The sequence below is a fragment of the Balaenoptera physalus genome (genome assembly GCF_965194825.1).
Source record: "Balaenoptera physalus genome assembly, chromosome: 13".
Lineage (NCBI taxonomy): Eukaryota > Metazoa > Chordata > Mammalia > Artiodactyla > Balaenopteridae > Balaenoptera > Balaenoptera physalus.
In genome coordinates, this window is record NC_138892.1 from 73,837,122 (window position 1) to 73,863,465 (window position 26,344).

General features: G+C 35.1%; 1 protein-coding gene and 1 long non-coding RNA gene across 4 annotated transcripts in view; one reads left to right on the forward strand and one right to left on the reverse strand.

Annotated features, from left to right (window-relative positions):
- LOC309640502 overlaps positions 1 to 26,344 on the reverse strand; it is an 875,392-nt gene that overhangs the window by 170,076 nt on the left and 678,972 nt on the right. The gene's annotated exons all lie outside the window — the stretch shown is intronic.
- Positions 1 to 26,344, forward strand: part of SLC2A13 (solute carrier family 2 member 13) — a 447,444-nt gene that overhangs the window by 84,888 nt on the left and 336,212 nt on the right. For all 3 annotated transcript variants that reach the window (XM_082419252.1, XM_082419253.1, XM_082419251.1), the window contains exon 3: positions 14,144 to 14,352. In XM_082419252.1, the coding sequence (XP_082275378.1) occupies positions 14,144 to 14,352 (209 nt within the window). The remainder of the gene's footprint in view (positions 1 to 14,143; positions 14,353 to 26,344) is intronic.

The window sequence follows — 26,344 nt, forward strand, 5'->3', positions numbered from 1 at the left end:
TTCTCAACCACTGCGCCACCTGGGAAGCCCAGTTAACATTTTTATTTGAGTATAATTGCTTCACAATATGGCACATGGTTTTATTTTTTTTGGAGTATAATTTTTTGGAGTATGGAAATCATTCAGTCATTCAAAAAAATTGTTAGGCACTACTACATACTCCTGTTGTACTTGATACTAGAGATAGAAAGATCAATAAGAAATGTACCTGTCCTTAAGCAATCAAGCACCTCACAGACTAATGAAGGAGAGACTTTTCGTCAGCGTGTTAAGTAAATGATAGTGTTATGGGAGCTCTCGGGGAATAAATAACTTAGCTTCACAAATGGAATAATATTTGAGCTGAGTCTTTTATGAATAAAAGAGTTCGAGGCAGAGTGCGGGAGAGGGAAACTCTAGGTGAAATATAATTTTCAAAGGCCCTATAGTGTAAAAGAGCCAGTCATATTTGGGCAATGGGGAGAAGTTTAGAGTGGCTACTGGGAGGGCCAATGATTACTATTTGGGAGTTTGAGAGTGAAGTGGGAAGGCTAGTCTTAACAGGTATGAATAGAACTTTAAATCCATTGCACTCTCTAACAGTACATTGAGTTCAGGTTTGTTTATTGACAGTCTTAGAAAATAATTAAAAAAAAATCAACATTACTTTAGATGAAAAAATTTATGAGCTTCTCTCCCCCGTAATATTTTGCAATTTAAAAATCATGCCAATATGATGATTTTCAGAATCATATTTAAAAGAGGGTGTTATTTCTAAACAAATTTATGCTGGGGAAAGTACTCTTATAATTTATGACGTTGGCCATTTTAAGATAGATGGATTTGGTTAACAAGTAAATATCTTACTACTGAAAATATTTGTAATTTGACAGAATTAAGATACAAGATATATATATGACTGTTTATCATAAAGGTGTAGTGGACGGAAGAGATTTGAGACTTGCTTTAACAACACATGCATTGCTTTATTTAAGCACTGACATGCTCATTAGCTAATGCTTCAGCAACTGTACAGTGTTACTGTGAGGATCAAATGAGTTTTAGTAGGTGTGAACATACTTATAGACTCTTAAATGTTCCTAGGTATTGTTTGCTGTTATCTCCAGAAAAATCTTAGGTTGGGTCTCTATCCTGCATAAAGCTGGCAATAAAAATCGCCCCCACGTTCAACTATCTGAATTTTCCAGGTGAAAAGTTAATATAGTTTGCTAATGAGACTGATTGGCATAAGACTAACCTCCCCTGAAGGTAACCATTATAAGTCATAGACAGAATTAAAAAAAAAAATGTTTAAAACACTGGAGAGCTCCAGCACCAAGAAACTAAAGGGGGATTTGATCCTTGAAGGGAACAGTTCATGGTGAGATCTACACCTATGACTTTTTCTCTGAGGGCAGCCCTCAATCTATGATGCTGGGCAGCGAGAACTTAAGCAGAAAACTACAGTTTTATTGGCTTGTGGTATAAGTGGCTAGAGTTTGGGATGGCCAGAGCAGCTGAAATTTGAGGGGTAAAATCCAGGAAAAGAATGACCCAGAAAGGAGGAAGCCACCAAATCTGAATATTAATTTGCTACAAATGTTTTACAGATCCCTGAACTGTGAATATTACAGGGGAGATTCCATGGAGCCTGCAGAAAGCAACAGTTAGAAGATGGTGAAAGATGAGACAGATTTTATTTCCTGCCCATAGGAGGAAGGACATATTTGGAATTTGAAACCTGCCAGGTTAGAGGGGCCAAGAGCTTGAGCTTCCACGGAAATCATAGAAGCACCAGCCTTAGGAGTAAAGACTTGTTGCATGATTAAGGAATTTCCCCTAAGACAAGCCAAAACTGAAAACAGATTTACACTAGCCAAGTGTAAAACCAAGCTTCCACAGATATAAGGTGCCTAATAAAAAAGTGAGTGTTCTTCAGAAGAGAACAAAATCTAGAGTCTCCAGAGTTTATCCACAATACTCAAAACACATTAAAAATTATTAGATAGGGCTTCCCTGGTGGCGCAGTGGTTGAGAATCTGCCTGCCAATGCAGGGGACACGGGTTCGAGCCCTGGTCTGGGAAGATCCCACATGCCACGGAGCAACTGGGCCCGTGAGCCACAATTACTGAGCCTGTGCGTCTGGAGCCTGTGCTCCGCAACAAGAGAGGCCGCGATGGTGAGAGGCCCGCGCACCGCGATGAAGAGTGGTCCCCACTTGCTGTAATTAGAGAAAGCCCTCGCACAGAAACGAAGACTCAACACAGTCATAAATAAATAAATAAATAAATAAAAGAACGTGAATTTCTTAAAAAAAAAATTATTAGATATGCAAATAAACAGAAAATGTGACCCATAATTGAAAGAAAAATTGGTCAGTATAGGCAAACCTCAAGATTATGCTTATAAAGACATTTTCAAATAATCTAAAGTTAGGACAAATTGTCACCACTAGACCTCCTGCATTATAAGAAATACTAAGGAAAATTTTCAGACTGAAGGGAAATGACACTAGATGAAAGCTCATCCATCTACAGTAGGGAGGAAAAGTAGTGGCTATCAATAAGAGACCAAATATAAAGGAATTTGTTTTTTTCTTCTGTCCATTTTTTGAAAGACATATGACTGTTTACATTTAAATTTATTGTGCAATTTATAATATATATAAGTTATAAAATATATGATGACAATAGCAGAAAAATTGGGGTCAGTAAATAGAATTATACATGTTTGTGAAGAGTTACAGTGTTATCTCTAGGTAGACTGATAAGTTAAGATGCATGTTTTATCCCGAGAACAATCACTGGAATAGATTACAAAAGGATACAGCTAAGAAGCCATTATAAGAATTAACATGAAATACTTAAGATATTTGGATAATCTGAACAAAGGCAAGAAAAAAATAAATAGGGACTTCCCTGATGGTGCAGTGGTTAAAAATCCGCCTGCCAATGCAGGGGACACAGGTTCAAACCCTGGTCCAGGAAGATCTCACATGCCGTGGAGCAACTAAGCCCGTGCGCCACAACTACTGAGCCTGTACTCTGTGCCACAGCTGCTGAGCCCACGTGCCACAACTACTGAAGCCCATGGGCCTAGAGCCTGTGCTCCACAACAAGAGAAGCCACGGCAATGAGAAGCCCGCACGCTGCAACGAATAGTAGCCCCTGCTTGCCACAATTAGAGAAAGCCCGCACGTAGCAATAACGACCCAATACAGCCAAAAATAAATAAATAAATAAATAATTTTAAAAAAAGAAGAAAGAAAAAAATAAATAGCAGATGGGACAAATAGAAAGCAGATAGCAAAATGGTAGACTTAAAATCCAATTACAGCAACAGTTACATTAAATGTAAAAAAGTATCATTGTGTACAAAAAGCATGGCACAGATTTATATTGTGTAAAAGAGATACACTTTAAGTAAAATGCTATAGATAGGTTAAAAGTGAAAGGATGGCAAAAGATAGACTATGCAAACAGTAAGTATAAGAAAGCTTGTGTGCTATATTAATAATCACAGAAAGTAAACTTTAAGACAAGTGGTATTACCAGAGATGAAGAGGGACATTTCATAATGATAAAAGAGTCAATTCATCAGAATTAAAAATGATAAAGAATGTATAGTTTACTTCAAAATGCATAAACAAAAGTTAACAGATGGTGGTTGTACAACATTGTGAATGTACTTAATGCTACAGATCTATACACTTAAATATGATTAAAATGGGAAATTTTATTTTGTATACTTTATCACAATTTAAAAATTACAGAACTAAAGGAAGAAATAGACAAATTCAGACTCATATTGGGAAAATTTTTAACTCTTTTCTTAGCAACTGATAGGACAACTAGACAAAAAATGTAGAAAAACTGGAAAACACTCTTAATTGCCTAGGCATAATTGACATTTGTGGATAGCTACACCCAACAGCTGCATCATACACATTCTTTTTCAAATTCACATCAGACATTCTGTAAAATTGGCCATATCCTGAATCATAAAATAAATGTTAATAAATTTAAAAAATGACTCTTATAGAATATGTCCTCTGACAATAGCAGAATTAAATTAGACATCAATAAAATAGCCAGAAAAGCTTCAAATATTTGGAAATTAAAGCAGCATGTTCTAAATAACTCATGGATTTAAGAATATGTCAGAAGGAAAATTAGAAAACAGTTTTGAGTTCAAAGAAAATAAAATATATCAAAATTTGTAGAATGCAGCTTCAACTGTGCTTAGAGCATAATATATAGCTAAAGTGATTTTATTAGAGAAGTCAAATGATCTAAGTTTCATGTTAAGCTAGAAAAATATGAGCATATTAAAACCAAATGAAACAAAAGGTATTAAATAATGAAGAATAGAAGCCAATGTAATACAAAGCAGACAAACAATAGAAAAATAATGTTGGTTCTTTGGAATTATTAATAAAATTGGTAAACTGATTATGAGCAATTTAAAAAGATAAAGCACAAATTATCAATATCAGGAGTAAAAGCACATCATTTCTATGGACATAATAAGGATAGTGAGGGAATACTTTGAAAAACTTTGTGCCAATAAAGTCAACAACTTAGATGGAATGGACATATTGATTGAAAATCACAACTCTACTAAAAACACAAGGTAAAATGGAAAATCTGAATATTCCTATATTTATTAAGTCGAATCATTGCTAGTAACCTACCTGAAAAGCTAACTTCAGGCCCAGATGGTTTCACTGGTGAATTAAATAAAACATTTAGAGAATAAATAGCTCCAAGCTTAAACAAAAGCTTTAAGAAAATAGAGGTAGAAGGAGTACTTCCCGGCTGAGTTTTGAGGTCAGCATAGCTAATATTGTGGCTTTTTTTTTTTTTTTTTCTGAAATTAGTCATGCCTCATTTAATTGTCCAGTTTTTTTTTAGTACATTCAATAGTGACACAGATTCTCAATAATTCATAACTACATGTTAAATGTTAAAGTATATCATAACAGACTCCAATACGTTTTATGTTAGATATTATACCTAAGGTCTACCCATTCCTATAACAAATTGAATGAGGCTCTTCTTCGTGAAATTGCCACTGAATACACTTTACTTAATTTTGTTTCTGTCCTTCTGAGACTGTTAAAGACCAGCAGTGACCTGGATGGGCTGCACTTTTGGTAGTAATGGAGATTCCAGTACACTGGGAAAGACAGTGGTTCGGATTCATGGCTTGTTAGTTCTGGAAGTGGCTTAAGTTGTTACAAGCAAAGAAAATTCTAGACACAGTTTGAAGTATCCTTAAAATAGTAGTAAGATCAAACCCAATAATATATAAAAGAATAATAAATCCTTTTATATAAACTGACCAAGGCAGTTTTCTCAGAAAAGTCAGTTTGTTTACCATATGAAAATTAATTTGTGCAAGTCACCATGTTGAAATTATTTAAAGGAGGAAAACCTAAAGGATTTATCTCAATATATGCAGGAAAACATTTGACAGAATAACCTTTATTTATGATAAAACCTTTCTGCAAACTAGAATGGAAGAGCACTTCTTGAATTTAATAAAGGGCATCTACAAAAAAACCTGCAGCCAGCTTTATACTCAATGGGGAAAGCCTGAATGCTTTCCCTTCTGATGGAATTCAAGACAAAGATGTTGGCTATCACCACTTACATTCATTCAAATTCACTGAAAAGGAAAAGTAGATTCTAAAATTTTTACAGAAAAGTAAAGGACCTAGAATTGCCAAAACCATCTTGAAGAACAAGTTGGACGATTCACTATCTGATTTCAAGACTTACTATAAAGCTAAAACAATGAGACTGGTAAGGATTGATAAATAAATCGGTGGGTCAGAAAGAATGGATGTATCTCAAAAACAAGATTGAAAGAAGCTAGATACAAAGAAGTATGGTCTCTAAGATTCCGTATGAAGTTCATCAATATGCAAAATTAGCTATGGGGACTGAAATTCGATCAGTGATTGTCTAAGGCAGTGGGGATTGACTGGAAGGGGGTAAGGTATGAGGGAACTTTCTGGGATGGAAAGTTCTGTTTCTTGATTGGGATGGTACTTACAAGGATATATATATATATATATATATATATATACACACACACACACATATATATATACTCATAGAATGGTACACCCTGGATCTCATTTTATTATATGCAAATTTTGCCTAAAAAGAAGTTAATTTCAACCTTATGTTGGCTCCCTCCATTATATTCCTTTTCTGCAATGGTCAGTGATAGTTTAAATGTTGTTTCTGCCATGACACTTTTTCTAATATCCTCTGTTGAAATAACTTTTCTCCTTACTCTTACACTGTGCCTAAATCTCAGTCATAGCAATTACATAATCCAATTTTGTTCCATGATTACTAGGTATGAGCTTCTTGAAGCAAGGGAATATCTCTTAGTCATTTCTGTATCTCCAGAATCCCAAACACAGAGCTTTGCATATGGAAGATATTCAGAGTTTGAAAAAAAATGATGTGTATATAGGTATGGTTGTGCGTGCATTATTTTCAGCACTCGTACTGTGAATTTTGTACATCTTAATGCATTTTGCCATGTTGTTTAAAACTATCTAATATCTCTGCAAAATACCACATTCATTTATTTAAATAGCATCTAATCTTATTCTATTAAAGCAAGTATATCTTGCTACTTCTGCTATGACCACAGCACTAAATAACCTCAGCCAAGCCATTTGCCTTATGTACTGATATCAAATTACTTTGAGAGATTTTCCCCTAACTATGTAGATAGAGTTAATATTTTCTTTGGCTTATATATATGTTTACATCTATGGCTATGAATTTTTTAGTAGTTTACATAGACTCATTTACTAGGTAACATAAAAATTGCTCATTTGCTGGTGATGTATCACATCACCTTTTTACTTGAAAGAATCCAACTTGACACATTGATTTTTTTTTTTTTATTATGTACCCCCAGCTGTGTGTCTCCTGTTTGCTCTCTAACTGCCATCAGATTTTCAAGTGTATCAGTCACTGATGTTGATATTCTACATGGCCCTTAATGGCAGAGGAAAATTAACTTATTAGCCTGAGGTCTCAATTAGGCAGTATTTTCTTTTTTTTTTTTAAATTTTTATTGGGGTATAATTCATTTACAATGTGTGTTAGTTTCAGTGTACAGCAAAATGAATCTGTTGTACAAATACATATATCTGCTCTTTTTTATATTCTTTTCCTGTATAAGCCATTACAGAGTATTGAGTAGAGTTCCCAGTGCTATACAGTAGGTCCTTATTAGTTATCTATTTTATATATCATAGTGTGTATGTGTCAATCCCAGTCTTCCAATTCATCCCTCCCCCACCCCTTACCCCCCGGTAAGCATAAGTTTATTTTCTACATCTGTAACTCTATTTCGGTTTTGTAGGTAAGTTCATTTGTAGCCTTTTTTAGGCAGTATTTTCTTATTTTAATTTCTTATCTATTGAAATGGATCTGTGAGTGATGAAGAAAAATTTTTAAATATATTATCAAGTAAGTTGTTGTAACTATAGCAGGTAGTTAAATTCAGTGTTATCTTCTTGCATTTAAAACTTGCATTAAGTAGGAACATATATAAATCACAATTCATGTTTGATGACTATCGAATAATTATTTTATCATTGATATTTAAAGGTGGCTGTTTCTTTTGTAAATCCAAGAATAGGGATCTAGGAGTAAATGCATTACTCATGTGATTATTACTTAAAGTTTATGAAAAAACTCAAAATCCGTAGGACTCTTTAACAACGAAGTTGGGTAGCTCTAGATATAGGGCTGAAGGACGGTGTTCTTGGATGTGATTTGAAGGGATGGGGTTATGCCATTTTAAGGGGAAACTTAAAAAGTGTATAATGATAGAGATCATTGGAAAGGTGAGCTTGGGGAGATGTTTTCGGATTTATACAGTAATGCACTGTCTCTGGTTAAGTTCATTCATGATGCTCAATTGCTTAATGATTGGCTTAGAGTTTGGTACTTAACTTACATTCAGATGTTTGCTGGGTAAACAGCTGGAAACATCTCAGATGGCAAGTTCAGCCTTAGCTTTCAAAGCAAACACAGTAAATCTTCAAAAAGTAACATTTTCAAAGAATTTACTTATTCTAACTGCTAACCCTTTCTATTTTCAATAAAATGTTTCAGGAAAAAAAGGTTTAAAGTTTATTTCACAGTTATATGTAAAAGAATACCAATTTGAAACTGTAGAGTTTTAAAGAATAAAGCATAGCATTATGCTTAGTATTTATGATACAGTATTCCTCTAATTGATTTGTGCTCTTAGAATGGGCTAACCATTCTTGATTTGCAAATTAATAGCAAATAGATATAAACAGAATGCAAGCTAGAAGATAGAGGATGGAGGTAAAACTATTGGAATAACAAATACAGATTTGTCATTTGATTTTTTTTCAGTTTATTATAAGACAGTATTAGATATTATTAGAGAATATTGCTAAAAACCCTCCCTGTACCCAGGACAGTTTCAGAGATTGTGACTGAGCTCATCTTACTGTTTTGAAAAATATCAAGATCCTCTAGGACTAGAAAAATGTAACATGAGAATTTGGCTTAAAAATGTATACTTTTAACAACACGAGGTCTAGAGACAGGTAAGGAAGTGATTATTGAACTGCACATTAATGCTGTCATGGCCTATTAGGAGGATATTTGGCTAAATGACTGCAGTGTCCAAAAAATCTTTACTGTGCTTCTCAGAGTGAAAATGTCTTCCCTTAATAGAATTCAGCACCTCAAGAGCCATAAAAATAATTTTATACAATTTGTTTTAAATATAATATTTTGTAATACAGTTCCCTTAGCTATGATAGTCTTTCTGTTACAGCTTGACTTACAAGTAAAACCATAAATCGTATAGCTCTTGCATTATAAGGCATTGGCAACCTCTTCCCATCATTTGAGAATTTAAGGAGGAAAAAGAATAGAGGGGAGAAGAGAAGTAAACAGAACGTGATGTAGGATACAATTCCTCAATCCAGCACAATTCCTTTTGGGGCAGCCTCTGGAAGGCAGACATTGGAAAACAAAGTGTAGAGAAAAGTGACTTTAGATCTATCACTTCTGTCATATAAAACATTTTAAAAGGATCAAATCTCAAGTCCAAATTTTTTGCTCTCAATCATATTTTAAACTATCTATTGTGTTATTATCTAAATTTTTCCTATATGAAAAGTTTACCAGTGTATGTTAAAGAAAAATGAGATCAAAATTCATTTTGGCACAGTGTTCAAAGTGAGCACTGCAAGTTTACCCTTACAAATGATATATTTTCTTTTAACTAATAGTCAACTGTTTTCATAGAAGCACTCTGGTGTTGAGGATAATAGAATATCCCATTTGCCACGACCGGGTCTGTGTTGTTAAATCCAGTTTGCAGTTCCCTAGCCCAGTGGGTGCTAAGTGTCAGGTGCTACGCAGGGTTTGGCGAGATTGGGAGGGGCTGCACCCAGCAGCCCTTTCCCCTGTTATCGCCACAGGGCTTTACTGCATTTCACAGAGATGTGTGAACAACAGACTTCTAAAGCGATCCTTAAACATGAGGCTGAGGTAAATTTATGCCCCCTTTTATGAGTTCTGCAGAATTATTATCAAGTAATCATGAAACATTTATTATAGCTTGACTTACAATAAACATTTATTATAGGGATCCTGGGTTTTAATCCTGGTTCCACCGCATCCTAGTTCTGTATCTTCTTTGTGCCTCATTTCTTTGTCTTTAAAATGGTAATAATAATGGTTCCTACCTTATAGGGATGTTGCGAAGATTAATGAGTTAAAGTATTTTAATTCTTTTGAACAGTGCTTGGCACATAGTAACTAGTGCTATGTGTTAGCTATTCCTTTTGCTGTTTAAGCTGAGTTTGACCTTCAAGTAGATTTTTATGTATTTGGAACATAATCATCACCGCTGTGGAACTACTAGAGATAAGAAACATGTTTATCTGTTGACTGTTTTCAGATAACCATGTTATCATCAGTTCAGAGAGGGGCAATTATGAACTGCAAAATTCTGTGTCTTAAATCGCCATCTATTCAAAGATACTGGTCTTTTGTTTCATAGGTTAGAGCAATATGATTCCTTTAAAACAAGAATGATTGTAAATTGTTCAGTTCAATGAAGGACTTGTTTGGTTTTGTGTGAGGCACAGGCCGTCTGATGGCAGCAGCTCAGCAGGTCTGCTCAGCCACAGTGGGGAGGGCAGGCACCCAGGAATGAGGGATGTTTGGTTTACAGAGTTTCAGTTCCTGACACTGGGAAGGCTTAATCTGAGGTGAAGAAGCCCGACTTGTCTCCTTTGTTGATAGGTGGCCCAAACACACAATTTGAAAGTATTGCTTACTATTTGAGGTCCCCTCCTTAGTTTTCTGGTAGGCAGGCGCTGGTACTGCTAGTTGTACCAGAAAATAGCTCATTTGTTAACTTCAGTTTAGAAAGTTTTAAAAGGTATCTTTCTGTGAGTGATCATGATGCTAAAGAATATTCTAAAAATTTTTAGAACTCATGAAGGCTTGGCATTTTTGATTGAGTCAACCTCCTTTCCCCTTCTGTCAGCTTGATGTGCTCTCTGGCCTCCAGAAGGTAAATGGCGTTTGCTCTAAGGTGGACCTTGGGTGCTTATTGTTCACTTTCACCCCCTGGATTTTTAAAACACTTAGATCAGTGGTTCTCAGCCTTGATGGCACCTGGGGAGCTTTTAAGAAAATAGAATTCCCTGAGCTTGAAGCCCAGAGCAATTAGTCAAAATCCCCAGGGTAGGTGGGCCCTGGACACTGGTGTGTTTTAAAAGTCTCCTGGGTGATTCTAATGTGCAGCCAGGGTTTAGAACCCTTGATTTGGCTTATAATTATGAGATCCCCCATGTCAATAGGGGGCTGCTTGTCTGTTTGGGGATTGCCTGCCTGGTTTGTCAGTGTACTCTTGTCATTCATCTGGTTCCTGGTTTCCTTGGATTTACAGGACTCTTGGTAAGTCTGTAATCGTGCCTTAACTAGCCTATAGAGTTCCTCCTCTCTTAGTCTCATGTTAAAATTTTCATCAGTATCACAGCAAAGCAAACTCTTATTTATTCTTCTTATTCTCCAGTATGCATATCATTGGAGGAACAGTTTTTCCTCAAGAAAGAAACTGGTTACTGCTGCCTACTAAAAGTTTGGGTGGATGATATAGCTGGGATAGAAAAGTTGCATTTAATTAGTTGAGAGGGGAGAAGGTCAGGGAGGTAAAAACATTTTTTGCTGAGCTTTCTCTTTGTGCTTAGGTACCGAAAGAATGATCTCACTTAATTCTCCCAACAGCTCAATGAAATGGACACTGTCATCTGTGCATTAAAATGTTATGTAACCTGATCAGGGTTTTGTGGTTAATATGTCCAGAGGTGAAGTATGACCCACGTCTGCTCCTACCCTCTCTCCATCATAAACCACAGTTACCTGATCTCTTGTGTATTTGGTCTCTACAAAGCCATGGTAATTTATTTCTATCAAAATATTTTTATCATGAAAGATAATTAAAATATAGTAAAATAAGCTCCTTTGTTTTACTTTTAGAAATCTTAGGATGTAAATGTATAAAACATGTTTGATCTTGACTAGTCTCTGAAAACAGGCTTTAATATCCTTAAAGTTTGGCAATAGAGTGTGAGTTCCTTTTTCCTACCCTAGTATTAAGGCATTGAATTGTAAATGTCAGACCTAGACTCTTGGGACTTAGAGATTTCAGAAGGCTGGAGGGCTAAAGTATTCTGTCTTCTACAGCTCACTTAAAAAAACAGGCTAATATGTATCTTTGCATTTTTCTTTTTGTATTTTCCCTTTTCTTCCCTTCTTTTCTTTTTTCTTTTAATTTTTAAAAAATATTATGTTCTGGGATTAAATAGTAGTAAAGTGCAAAGTATTATGTGAGCATCTTCGGGTCTAAAAATGATTCAGTTTCTATATTCATTTCAGTGCTTCTTTGAAGTAGTCAGTGCACCCCTTTAATCTTAATTCATCACTAAGGGGGTTTGGAAGACAGAAGGAAAGATCAAAAAAGGTATAGAGAAATGAAAAGTAAAGGCTTTCATCTTTAGTACTTTTCTTATTTATTTCCTAATCCAATATATTTGGTTTCTACCTTTTTATTGCTTTTCTTTTGAATAATTGGCAATGTAGGATAACCTTTTTTCTTAAATTTTTTAAGAGAGAACACACTGAATAGAAATTTCATTCATTTATAGCATTAAAACACACGTTAAGATTTGGTTATACAAGTTAACATCTTAAGGGAAAGAGGCCAGAAATATTCATTTGTGTGAGCTGATCTCTCTAGTTCTCATCAGATGAGTCTTCAGAAGAAAAGGTCTGGTCATATCTAGAGTAACAAACAGAAGAAAAGTTCTGGTTATATCTAGAGTAACAAATAGTTTCATTGGAAAGAATTTCTGTGTAAGTAACTTTGCAGAGCTAAATGATCCAGTAGAGTTGCTGCATAAAATGTTACTATATGAGTGCGAAACAGTTTTCTGTTTAGTTTATATAGACAGTTTCGATATATATAGCTGTTTTTGTATCATTTCATAAAACAAAAAAAATTTACTAAATGCCTACTGTGCAAGATACTTTATAAGGTGCTATGTTGAATATAAAGTTAAATATGCAATCAAGTGAAATAGGTAAGTAATTTATTATAATACAAGGTATAATGACATAAATAGAGGTTAAAAATGTTTTCTAGGTGAGCAGAGGAAGGAGTGATTAAGTATTGGTGTAATTATCAGTACTCATGGATTAAAGTATAAAACATGTCTAATAAGATTTCCTTTAATATTGTAGGCCAAGTGATTCCTTTAGTCATTCATAAACACTTTGTTCACTTTCTAAATCTTAATTTTTCTGAGTGTATTTATAGCTACTGTTTGGGTAGGAGGTACTCTTAACACCCATGTAGCAATTGTGTTTTGTTTTTCTACTCTTTTTGGAAGTAAAATGAAATTGCCTGGAAAATAATAGACTTATTCACAAGATATGTGTCTTCAGGACTGCTATACTTTAGGTTTAGCATGGCTTAAAAGTTAGAACAGCTTTGAAAAGTGTATTGAGTCAGGTGAATTCTCGTTGATTTATGAATACCAGTGAGTATAGGTTGTTATGTAATCAGGACTGGCCTTCTGAGCTCTACCACCATAAATCTACCATGGAAAATATTCTGGGAACTTGGATCAATAGAAAACATCCAGGTGTCCTAGATTCATAGAAGCCACCAATTTAAAGAGACCTTGAAGTTTATGTAATCTAACTCAGTTTAAATAGATTGAGGCCTAGAGGTATTAGGAGATTAGTCCAGTGGTCAGAATAATTTGGAGAGATCTTTGATATTGATATACTCATATTGCTATTTTTGTTATTTCTCTGGTAGATTTAAAGTGCTATGCTTATTTGTTATTTAGAATTTTGCCAGTCATTAAGAATAGACATTTGAAGAAGATGACAACTTAAAACATTAGCAGCTTTTTCATATTTCTAGTCATTTTAATAATGATTATTAGCATCTGACTTCATCTTTTTTCTGCTATCGGCTGCTATGTGCTTTCCTAACTCACCCTCCACCCCCCCTTTTTTTGTTAAGTAAAGGGCTTTTTTGTCTAAAAAAAAATGATGCTTGATGGCAAAATGAAATCATAACTAATCATTTACAGAGAAGAAATACTGTAAAGAAATAAATCTGAGCATTTATTTTAATGAAAAATATATCTTTTAAACAGATATCAGAGAGTATTGTCTTAACCCCATTTTTATATTGTAAATTACAGAATTATATTATATTAGTATTAGATAGAAATGGTGATTTTGGTGTTTTGCATGTTGTGTTTGGTTCAGAATGCCTATCCAAAATGATCGTGACTTTTGTCCATTCTTTTTCATTGTAATTTGTGGGAGAGATAAAGAAGAATCAGATTTTTCTCATTTTTCAATTTTTCACTACAGTATAAAAATATCTTTTCTGGTGACACACACATGCACATACGATGAAAAGAAAATCATTCTAATTTTTACCATTATATGTTATTCCTAATGTGGTGAACACAAACCTTTTATTCATACTCAATGCTAATAAGACCACATTTTACAACAATGTATTGATTTCTTATTGCAGGTACATGCTGGGACTTGCAGCAATTCCAGCAGTTATACAGTTTTTTGGCTTTCTCTTTTTACCTGAAAGCCCTCGATGGCTTATTCAGAAAGGACAGACTCAAAAGGCCCGTAGAATTTTATCTCAGATGCGTGGTAACCAGACCATTGATGAGGAGTATGATAGCATCAAAAACAACATTGAAGAAGAGGAAAAAGAGGTTGGCTCAGGTATGTGGATTTTATACATATATGAATTTTAAAACTACATAATAGTTTTACTTATAAATTATATTCTTTTAGTATTATTTAATGTCTCTAAATGATGAAGTGGTTTAATATGTATAACTAAACCAAAATAAATATATTTTAATATTAAAAGCAATATAATAATGTTATAAAAGAATGAAGAAAACACTGCCATAATGCCACTGTCCTCAAATAATTACTATTTTTATTTTTGTAATTTCTTTTAAGTCAGATATAATTGACATAGTTGTCATTTTGAGTGTGGGGACATTTTTTGAGTATATGTATATTTTACATATAAATATTTAATATATAAAGATAAGTATGTATTATTGACCTTCTATATTAAATAAAAATTCAGTTTGAACTATTGTCAAAATAAATCACTTTAGTAAAATTAAATACCTTGTTTACATGTGTTACATTAATTTCCATACTAATTTTTATAAAGATTAAGAATACCTTCATATACTATTTATGGAATAATTTTGCATTTCCCTGTTCTCATTAAAATGTTTAATTGTCTAATCACAATTTAACCATGTCAGAAAACAAAAAAGCATGGTTCTGGTTAATTTATGTTGGTGAATTTATTTTCAGAGAATAAATCATGTAGGGATTTAAAAATTCTCAGGCAAGATCTGTAATCTTGACAGTCTGACTTGGGTAAGCAATTTGCCAGATGGGAATGATGGGAAAAGGTAGACATTTTACGATTCCCTGCTGGATTCACATTTCCCAAAATTGTTTCATTTTCTCTCAACCTTCCTTCTGCCTCTACATTAATTGGTTGTTCAATGGAGATGCTTACTTATATTAGTCAAATTATTTTTCACACCTGAGAAAATGCCAAAAACACACACAACGCTTTATTGATATATGTCATACACAAGTCTTGGAAGGTCTGTTCACTCACTCTTAGTATCTTTTGGTAGAGCTGAAGAAGCAGTAGAATGAACACTCTGCAGAAACTGGTCACTGTGGTAGCCACACATGGTTTGACTTACATATACACAGTACATGATATTTACATACACAGTGTGATCTTATTACCTCCTTGCTCAGACCAAAGCCCCTAGATAATTGTGAGCCCACTCTAGGTGAAAGTCATTTTTAGCAAAAAGTTTCTGAGTATATACCATGTGCCTGGCATTGTCAGCATTTCCGATACTCTGCACATTAGTGCAAGTATTAAAGAGAATTTTGCTTTAACAAAATTAATTCACTTAGTGAGTTCAAGATTGTGTTAATTTTTAAAATACACTTTTAAGTGTCTATTTAAATTACAAATAACTTCTTTCATGCTTCTGTCTAAATTCCTCTCAGCAGCTGCTTGAACGAAATACGAGGTTGTTTCATATTGTAATCAGTAATGTAATGTAATTGCATGTAATCAGTATACTTGAAACCCATGTGCTAATAATGTGTGAGTGGAAATCTTTTCAGAGTATTAGGTTATATTAAATACTACTCAGAACATAAGTTTTTATTAATTTATGTTAAGGATAGAAACAACAACTTAATAAAAAACACCTCTTGTTTAGGAGTAGGGATACCACTGACTTTACTACAAAGCATTGAACATGTAGCTTCACTTTGACTACTTAAAAAGTTGTCTGACTGGTCTAGCCATGCAGTTGTTGACGACGCACGCTGTTTGAGTCTCATGACTATTTGGAATGTGTAACCAAATGGGTTTTTAGAAACGAGGTAGATAGGATTACAGTTATCTGTGTCTGCTTTAGTTTTTATTAGACGTCTTTGGGAACTAAGTAGGGCACTATTTTACCTATACCTATTGGATATAGATAAAATAGTTAGCTATTTACCTATTTTCTCATATTGCTTTATATGCACATTTGGCACAAATCTTTTTTTTTAAATTATATACATAAAATTTATTTGTTATGCATTACACATTGATAGAAAAATTAAAGGCAGATATCACTTCAAAGACAAAGTGCCACAAATCTTAACACCATAATATTATCCACTGAATCCTAATTTGTCTTATGCTTGGGTAAATATTGTAAACTTTGTAACTAATAGGATTAATAATTTTTCCATTTCTGGATTTGTATTATTTGAGTACTGTCATCTTGCTTAATTTTAAAACTAATCTTATGTTCTTTTATAAAGGTAAAGAATTAATAGCATTATGGCATGAATGCACACAGACAGTTTTGCCAGGGTTACACAAGCACCAGTAATTTGGGACTTCATTTTTGTGACTGATAAATTTGACCACAGTAAAACATATTCTGCACAGTATGAATTTTATTGCATCGTTTTCATGTCAGGTCAGTTGGAAAATAGAGAGTAGTGCTAGGACTTGTGTTACAAACCAGAAGGTCCTGCCCTCAGTCACTTTACATTTGAAAAGATAGGCTAGATGGACAATTACACATTAAGAAACAGCTAATTTTGAAATAACAAAAATGTTCTGGCTCAGAGAACAGTCAGCCATTGTGTTGGAGGGTTAGAGAGTGACCTGTGTTAATCTGTCCATGGATTCTGATGAGGTGAATTTTGAGCCATGACATCAAGCCCAGGAACTCTGAGTAGTGGAGGGCAGTTGCTTGGAGGGACGAACCTTGTCCTAGGCACCATAAAATACTCAGCTATTCCAGGAGGGTAGAAAATAGTTGTTTAATATGACCAACTTTCCTTTTGGCAGAAATGTTTTATCATCAGACATGGTGGCTTAGTTACCTGCTACCTGTGAGCCAAATAGGTCTGATTCCAGATCAGTGAACGATGTCCTTCTCTCAGAGTTTCCAGTGGATTTGTGACTTGTGACTATTATGGTACTTGGTTATGTGACCCTCCTCTATTTGTAGGATTTTTTTCCTTGGTCACTTGAGTTTAAATTTGACCTCTTTGAGGAAAATAGGCATAGCTGCTGAACTATGTATTAATTTTTTTGATGTGTGAAATGTCAGTGTATATGGGACTTATTTGCTTCCTGTTTCAAAACAGACTTTATGACTTTATGTAGTGAATATGGTGGCTTCTCTGACCAGGTCTGCAGGAGAAGTGAGGCTTATAGGCCATGCTGTGGAACAGGATTGGGTTATAATGGGATTTCATCTCTTCTTCTGCACATGACATAAAAGTCGACCTCTTTAGCATGTGATTTCTCCACTATAGGGGAAAAAAGGCAGTTTATGGGAAAAGAAGCAAACAATTTTCATTTGTATTCAACACTGTTTATACATCCTGTAGGACTAATAAAGTGAGACTGGAAGAAACGACAGCTTGGTTGGGAAAGCTCTCGGAACTGGGAGACAGGAAAATGAAAGACTTGTCCTGGCTCCATTCCAAACTTGTAATCCTAAAAGGATTTTGGGGGGAGCACTGAACCTCAGTTTTCTATTAGGTTTGTAAGAAAAGAGAACCAGATTATAACAGCTCCACAGTCTGATTTTTTAGTTTTAAAAGCCTGTGAGAAATGCCTGTTTTAAAATTTCTAAATACTGGGACTTCCCAGGTGGTCCAGTGGTAAAGAATACGCCTTTCAATGCATGGGACACAGGTTTGATCCCTGGTCAGGGAACTAAGATCCCACATGCCGCAGGGCAACTAAGCCCGCGTGACACAACTACTGAGCCCATGCGCCTCAACTAGAGAGCCCCCCATGTGCTGCAAACTACAGAGCCCATGCGCTCTGGAGGCCGTGCGCCACAACTAGAGAGAAGCCCACATGCTGCAATGAAGATCCTGCGTGCAACTAAGACCCGACACAGCCAAAAATAAAAAAAATTAAAAATAATAAAATAAAAATTCTAAATACTGTACAAGAGTCTTTCATTTATTGAGTGACACCAATAAATGTGGGGATGTGGCAGTAAGTAGATAGACAAGGTTCTGGCCCACTGGGAAGAGGCACACAACTGATAAATAAAAGAGTAAATAATTACCAGATAACTACAAATTGTGGTAATTGCTTTGAAGGAAACAAACAGGATAATAACATATTTATAGAGGGACTGAAGAGGGGCTACTTTAGGTGGGATGATTAGGAAACGCTTCTCTGAAGAGGTGAGTTTGAATGGTGATAAAGAATCAGCAATGTAGAGAACTAAAGGGAAGACTGTTCCAGGCAGAGGGAACAGCAAATGCAAAATTATATGTATCGTTAAGTTACCAGATTAATTTTCTTGGAACATTTTGATTATATATATACATGTACATGTACCAGAGTTTAAAGACATTTCAGTAATAACTAACTATACATCTTTATTTATCCCAGGTTGCCAAGCCAAAGCTTGGAATTAGTAGAGACACAATTACTACTTTAAGAATTAAAAGCACATTTGAGTACAAAATAATATACCATTTCTAACATTTTGTTGCTTATCTCTTATGGTTTATCTTACTGGTTTATTTCATGTTGCATAGATGTGGAATAGAGTCATGACTTGTATGTACATGCGCACTTAGGCTGCTTCCAAGTCTAGGCTATTGTTAATAATGCTACAGTGAACACAGGGGTGCATTTATCTTTTTGAATTAGTGTTTTGGTTTTCTTCGGGTAAATATCCGGAAGTGAAATTGCTGGATCATATGGTAGTTCTATTTTTAGATTTTTAAGGAACCTCCATACTGTTTTCCACAGTGGCTGCACCAATTTACATTCCCACCAACAGTGTAGAAGTGTTCCCTTTTTTTCCACATCTTCGCCAACATTTGTTATTTGTGGTCTTTTTTTTTTTTTTTTTGTGGTCTTTTTGATGATAGCCATTCTGATAGGTGAGAGGTGATACCTCATTGTGGTTTTGCTTTCCATTTTTCTGATGATTAGTGATGTTGAGCATCTTTTCATGTGCCTGTTGGTCATCTCTGTGTCTTCTTTGGAAAAGCGTCTATTCATGTCTTTGACCCATGTTTTAATTGGGTTGTTTTTTGATATTGAGTTGTATGAGCTATTTATATTTTTGGATATTAATCCCTTATGGGTCATATCATTTGCAAATATTTTCTCTCATTCTGTGTGTTGTCTTTTCATTTTTTCGATGGTTTCCTTTGCTGTGCAAAAGCTTTTAAATAGGTCCCAATTGCCTAAGGTGACAGATCCAAAAAACATTGCTTTGATTTATGTCAAAGAGTGTTCTATGCTTTCTTTTAGAAGTCTTATGGTTTCCAGTCTTACATTTAAGTCTTTAATCCATTTTGAGTTTATTTTTGTATATGGTGTGAGAAAATGTTCTAATTTTATTCTTTTACATGTAGCTGTCCGGTTTTCCCAGCACCATTTATTGAAGAGACTGTCTTTTCCGCATTGTGTATTCTTGCCTCCTGTGTCATAGATTGACTGACCATAAATGTGTGAGTTTATTTCACTCTATTCTGTTCCATTGATCTATGTGTCGGTTTTTGGGCCAGTACCATACTGTTTTGATGACTTTGTAGTATAGTCTGAAGTCAGGAAGCATGATACCTCCAGCTCTGTTATTTTTCTCAAGATTGTTGTGGCTTTTCAGGGTCTTCGTGTTTCCATACAAATTTTAAAATTACTTGTTTTATTTCTGTGAAGTATGCCACTAGTAGTTTGATAGGGATTGCATTGACTCTGTAGACTGTCTTGGGTAGTATGGTCATTTTAACAATATTAATTCTTCCTATCCATCAACATGGTATATCTTTGCATCAGTTTGTGTCCTCTTCCATTTCTTTCACAGCGTTTTATAGTTTTCTGAGTACAGTTATTTTATTTCCGTAGTTAAATTTATTCCCTAGGTATTTTATAATTTTGGATGTGATGGTAAATGGGATTTTTAAAACATTTCTCTTTCTGATATTTCATTTTTAGTGTATAGAAATGCAACATATTTCTATATATTAAATTTGTATCCTGCAACTTTACTGTATTAATTGATGAGCTCTAGTGCTTTTTCAGCGGCAGCTTTAAGATTTTCTACGTATAGTACCATGTCATCTGCAAACAGTGACAGTTTTACTTCTTCCTTTCAAATTTGGATTCCTTTTATTTCTTTTTCTTGTCTGCTGTGGCTGGGACTTCCAATTCTATGCTGAATAAAAGTGGTGAGAGAGGGTATTCTTGTCTTCTTCCTGATCTTATAGGAATCCTTTCAAATTTCACTGCTGAGTATGATGTTAGCTGTGGGTTTTTCATATTTGGTTTTATTATGTTGAGGTATGTTCTCTCTGTACCCACGTTGTGGAGAGTTTTTATCATAAACAGATGTTGAATTTTATCAAAAGATTTTTCTGCATCTATTGAGATAATCATATGATTTTTATTCTTCATTTTGTTAATGTGGTTTATCACATTAATTGATTTGTGGGTATTGAGCCATCTCTGGGATAAATCCCACTTGATCATGGTGTATGATTCTTTTAATGTATTGCTGAATTTGGTTTGCTGTTATTTTGTTGAGGATTTTTCCATCTATGTTCATCAGTGATAATGGCCTGTAATTGTTTTTCTTGTTTTTGATATTTCTGTCTGTTTTTGGTATCAGGGTGATGCTGGCCTCGTAGAATGAGTTTGGAAGCATTCCTTCCTCTGCAATTTTTAGGAATAGTTCAAGAAGGATACATGTTAACTCTTCTCTAGATGTTTGATAGAATTCACTTGTGAAACCATCTGTTTCTGGACATTTATTTGTTGAGAGTTTTGATTATTGATTCAATTTCATTACTGGTAATCAGTCTGTTCATATTTTCTATTTCTTTCTGGTTCAGTTTTGGGAGATTGTACATTTCTAGGAGTTTGTCCATTTCTTCTAGATTATTCATTTTATTGGCATATAATTGTTCATATGATCCTTTGTACTTCTGTGGTGTCGGTTGTAAGTATTCCTTTTTACATTTCTGATTTAATCGATTTGGGTCCTCTCTCTTTTTTTGTTGGTCAGTCCGGCTTAAGGTTTATCAATTTTGTTTATCTTTTTAAAGAACTGGCTCTTCATCTCAGTGATCTCTTCTATTGTTTTTTTAGTTCCTATTTTATTTATTTCTACTCTGGTCTTTGATTTCTTTCCTTCTACTAACTTTGGGTTTTGTTTGTTCTTTTTCTAGTTCCTTAGGGGTAAGGTTAGGTTATTCATTTGAGATTTTTCTCATTTCCTGAGGTTGGCTTGTATCACTATAAACTTCCTTCTTAGAACTGCTTCTCCTACATCCTATAGATTTTGGATTATTGTGTTTTGTTTTCATTTGTCTCCAGGTATTTTTTTTTTTTCTCCTTTGATTTCTTTTTCCATCCCCTCACTTCAGTCTGTGTGTGTCTTAGATCTGAAGTGAGTCCACTGTAGATAGCATATATATGGGTTTGTTTTTGTATCCATTCAGCCACTCTATGTCCTTTCATGGGAGCGTGTAGTCTATTTACATTTAAAGTAATTATTGTTAGGTATGTACTTACTGCCATTTAAAAATTGTTTTGGGGTAGTTTTGTAGTTATTTTTTGTTTATTTCCTCTTCTTTTGTTCTATGCCCTTGTTATTTGGTGACTGTCTTTAGTGTTATGCTTTGATTCCTTTCTCTTTTTTGTTTGTATCTATTATAGGTTTCTGGTTTGTGGTTACCATGAGGTATATTTATACCAATATATGTATTCATATATATATATGATTATTTTAAGCTGCTGATCTCTTAATTTCAAATGCTATTTAATAATCCTGCATTTTATTCCCCTTTCCCAGGATTACTTTTTTTGACGTCGTATTTTACATATTTTTGTTTTGTGTATTCCTTAACTACTTATTGCAGATACAGATGATTTTACTACTTTTGCCTTTTAACCTTTTTACTGACTTTGTACATGGTTGATTTACTACCTTTACTGTATTTTTGCCTTTACCAATGAGCTTTTTCTTTTAGTAATTTTCATGTTTCTAGTTGTGGCCTTTTCTTTTTTGCTTAGAGAAGTTCCTTGAACATTTCTCGTAAAGGAGTTATGGTGGTGCTGAACTCTTTTAGCTTTTGCTTATCTGTAAACCTTTTGATCTCTCCATCAAATCTGAATGAAAGCCTTCCTGGGTAGGTAATCTTTGATATAGGTTTTTCCCTTTCATCACTTTAAATATGTTGTGACACTCCCTTCTGGCCTGCAGGGTTTGCAGTGAAAAGTCAGCTGATAGCCCTGAGGGTCCCAAGTCTAGTGTCTGTGCACTGATGTGTGGTCCTCGGTCCTAGGCCCTCTGGTGGACACGGCCATGTCCAGGGGTGGCTGTGGGCTCAAGGGATCTTAAGGCAGCTTTCCTGCTTTTGGGGGGCTGTTTCCCCTCCAGGCTAGTTGCTTGGCCTGAGGCGTCCCAGTATAGGTGCTTATAGCCTAGTGGGCAGGGCCAGGTCCCTAGGCTGATAAGCTAGAGGGAGGGCTTGCTAGCACCACTGTCCATGTGGTAGAACAAGCTCCCCAAAATGGATACTGCCAGTGTCTGTGTCCCCAGGGTGAGTTCCAGTTGCCTCCTACTTCTTCTGGAGAGTCTCCAAGATCAGCCTGCATCTGACCCAGGGTCCTTTAAAATTACTGTTTCTGCCTTAGGTCTCTGAGCATGTGGTGTGTGTGCCCTTTAAGAGTTGAGTCTCTACATTCCACAGCCCTCTGGCTGTCCTGAATGTAAGTCCTACTGGCCTTCAAAGCCAAATATTCTGGGGGCTTGTTTTCCCAGTGAAGGACCCTCTGCAATTGTAATTATCCTCCCATTTGTGGGTTGCCCACCTGGAGGTGTGGGTCTTGACTATACCTCTGCCTCTCCTATCCATCTCATTGTGGTTTCTTCTTTATATCTTTAGTTGTATAATATTTTTTTTTCTGGTAGGTTCTGGTCTTTCTCATCAATAGGTGCTCTGTAAATGGTTGTAATTTTGGTGTGCCCGTGAGATGAGGTGAGCTTAGGGTCTTCCTACTCCACCATTATGGACAAGATCTCTTCATTTTTTTTTTTTTTTAAATGGAGGTATAATTGACATATAACTTTATATTAGTTTCAGGTGTACAACATAATGATTTGATATATGTACATACTGTGAAATGATCACCACAATAAGTTTACTTAATATCCATCACCACACATAATAAAAAACATTTTTTTTCTTAACTTTTTCAATTTCTTATCCAGCACCAGAGAACAGGTATTTATCTAGAGTGGTGTCAAAGGAGAGTGAAGGCCGTTGCTGACATGCTTAGCAGAAGAACCCCTTAGGCAGGGCTCAGGGAAAGTATGAAATAAGGCACCATCTCTGCCACTCCCTTCTGGGCTCTGCAGTGGGGGATTAAGGCAGGATCATTGGAGGGAAAATGTAAACAAAGAAAGCTTTTTCTCCCTAGAGAAATATGCAGATGTTGATGTTAGAACCATTACAAAAAGACCACGGAAAGTGTTTTGGGAGCTTGGAGCTGTCAGGGCAACTTCAGTGCAACAACAGATTGATAAAGGGAGCCACGCAAGGGGGAGACTGAGTCCAGACCTCGGGTGGCAGGGGCAGCCTCCTGCAAATCTGTTCATCTGTTTACAGCACATGGTCATTCTCAGGAATTTAAAACTGTATATGGACTTTCTTTTAAGGAAAAAGCTTTTTTGTGTGTCCTATCTATTTATATATATATATTTTACAGTTAATATTACCTAAGTCACCTAAATCACAGATACTTCCAAAATTGATTTATTTCATGTAAAACTATCACTGAGAAAGCTGGCCCTACCCTTTGGGCACTAAAATCTTAATATTTAGGTATATGTGAGAAGTAGCAGCCTAGAGGCACTAACTAAAGCTTTAAACTGAAATTAGATCCAGGTCTACTGGTTGCTAGTCACTACTGTAGTGCATTCAGGGTTACCTATGCAGTTTATAATCTTTGCAGAAACATTTACATCAAGAAGATTTGCATTGTTTAATTGTATCAACAAATCAATTCAGTAATCTGGGAGAATGTTGGCTCTTTGTTTTCCCTTTGTTGGGTAGTTTAATCTCTAGCCTGGAAAGGAAGAATGTTGTAGGGTAGAAAATTTATTCAAGACCCTCCTGTGAGTTTGTTTTTTAAAACCTGGTTTGATTTACCTCTAGCTCTTTGGGGGTCACATCTATGGTGTACAGGAAAGAACAGCTGCATCTCTCTTTTTTTCCTCCAGTAATTTTACAATTAGGTCATCAAGACTCATATCCTCATAAGTCAGTTTCTTTTCCTGTGAACTGATATTGTCTGTGGTCATTTCAACAAATCATGTTCTGCAGAGAGGTCAGAAAGGGTAGATATATATCATCGATTTTGATAGAAATCCTTCCAAAAGTTTCTTTAGAAATCTAATTCCAGCCTAGTGACATTGCAGTGGAATGCTCATTACAGGTGACATCTGCTGCACTTAGAGCAAAGTGTCATTTTTCCTAATATTTCTGGTAGTTTTGCTTATGTTTTCTTCGTGTGATAGTACAGTGCTTTCTGACCCAAAATAATTGCATGTATGCTATTTACTGGGTGAACTTGAAATAGATATTAACAAATTGTTTCTCAGCAAGATGACAACCAATTTTCCACATGTAGGCCAAGAAAACATATCTATATCTAATATTCTTGAGGTTGCCACAAAATTGCCCAAATTGTCAATGTGTGAGGTTGTTATACATATCTCCTATGGTAAAGGGTAGATTAAGATAAAAGGTCAAGTAAAAAGCTGCTTTAATTTTCTATCCTTGTGTTAACAAGCTGTAAGCTGAAGGATTATTAAAACAATATATATGTCTTTTTTTTTTTTTTTTTTAATTTTGATGGCTGTGTCCGGTATTAGTTGTGGCACACGGGATCTTCATTGCAGCGTGTGGGCTTCTCTCTAGTTGTGGTGTGCGGGTTTTCTCTTCTCTAGTTGTGGCATGTGGGCTCCAGAGCGCATGGGCTCTGTAGTTTGCGGCATGCAGGCTCTCTCATTAAGGTGCCCGAGCTCAGTAGGTATGGTGCTTAGGCTTAGTTGCCCCGTGGCATGTGGGATCTTAGTTCCCCAACCAGGGATTGAATCTGCATCCCCTACATTGGAAGGTGAATTCTTTATCACTGGACCACCAGGGAAGTTCCTCAGATTTTAGTTAAACTTACTTTTTTAGGCATCATGACTTATTTAAAAGAACCTCTATTTAATTCAACATGGCTTTAAATAAAGGTTGCTTTGGATTTTCTAAACCCCAGAGAATTTTTAAAATCATAAGCAGAATTAGAATAGTTCTTAGACAAAGAGATAAAGAATGGCATAGAGAAGATTTTCCACTCAGCAAATCACAGGAGAAGGAAGTACTTTTCACATTACCTGTAGCCTTTCAAGCCATTTTCACTAATTTGTATTGAAAATCCAGATTGTCTTAGGAAGTTGATAGGTAGTACTTCATGGTTCATCCTTCTGCTTTCTTGCTACGATGTACTTAAATCCATATTTCATTAAAAAAATCCATGCTAAAGGAGTTTTGATTGTGTCAAATTTTTCTTTTTTACTCCTACACATTGTGAGGTTTTTCTGTATTTAATACAAATAGGAGGAGAAAACCCAACAAAGTACATTTCAAAAGGAATATAGTTCTTGAGTTGCTGCTTTAGGGTAGTTCATTTCCAACTTAACACTAAACCCATCATTCAACACAAGTGACAGTCTGGTTTGTAAATAAAACTCTGGTCTGGATTTTTTTCCTTGAGAAAAGGCAAGTTGTTGTGCCCTTTAAAGGTTACCTAAGGTGTGGAGAAGGTTAGAGGAATATTCTGAAGAAAACCCAATTTTCTCCATCTCAAAGGGGAAGGCACATGAACCACTCTTGAATGTTGGGACTTTTTAGTGATAAAAGGAAAGTTCCATTGATGGGCTCTAGAATCACAGTATTAATAACCATGTCGTGTGATATCTGAAGAACCTTACCTATTAACAAATATCAGAAGAGATCTTCTCGAATGTTTCTCAAAGATCGAGGAATTACTCTTAATTTTTTCTATCGTTTTATTTTTTTTAACATCTTTATTGGAGTATAA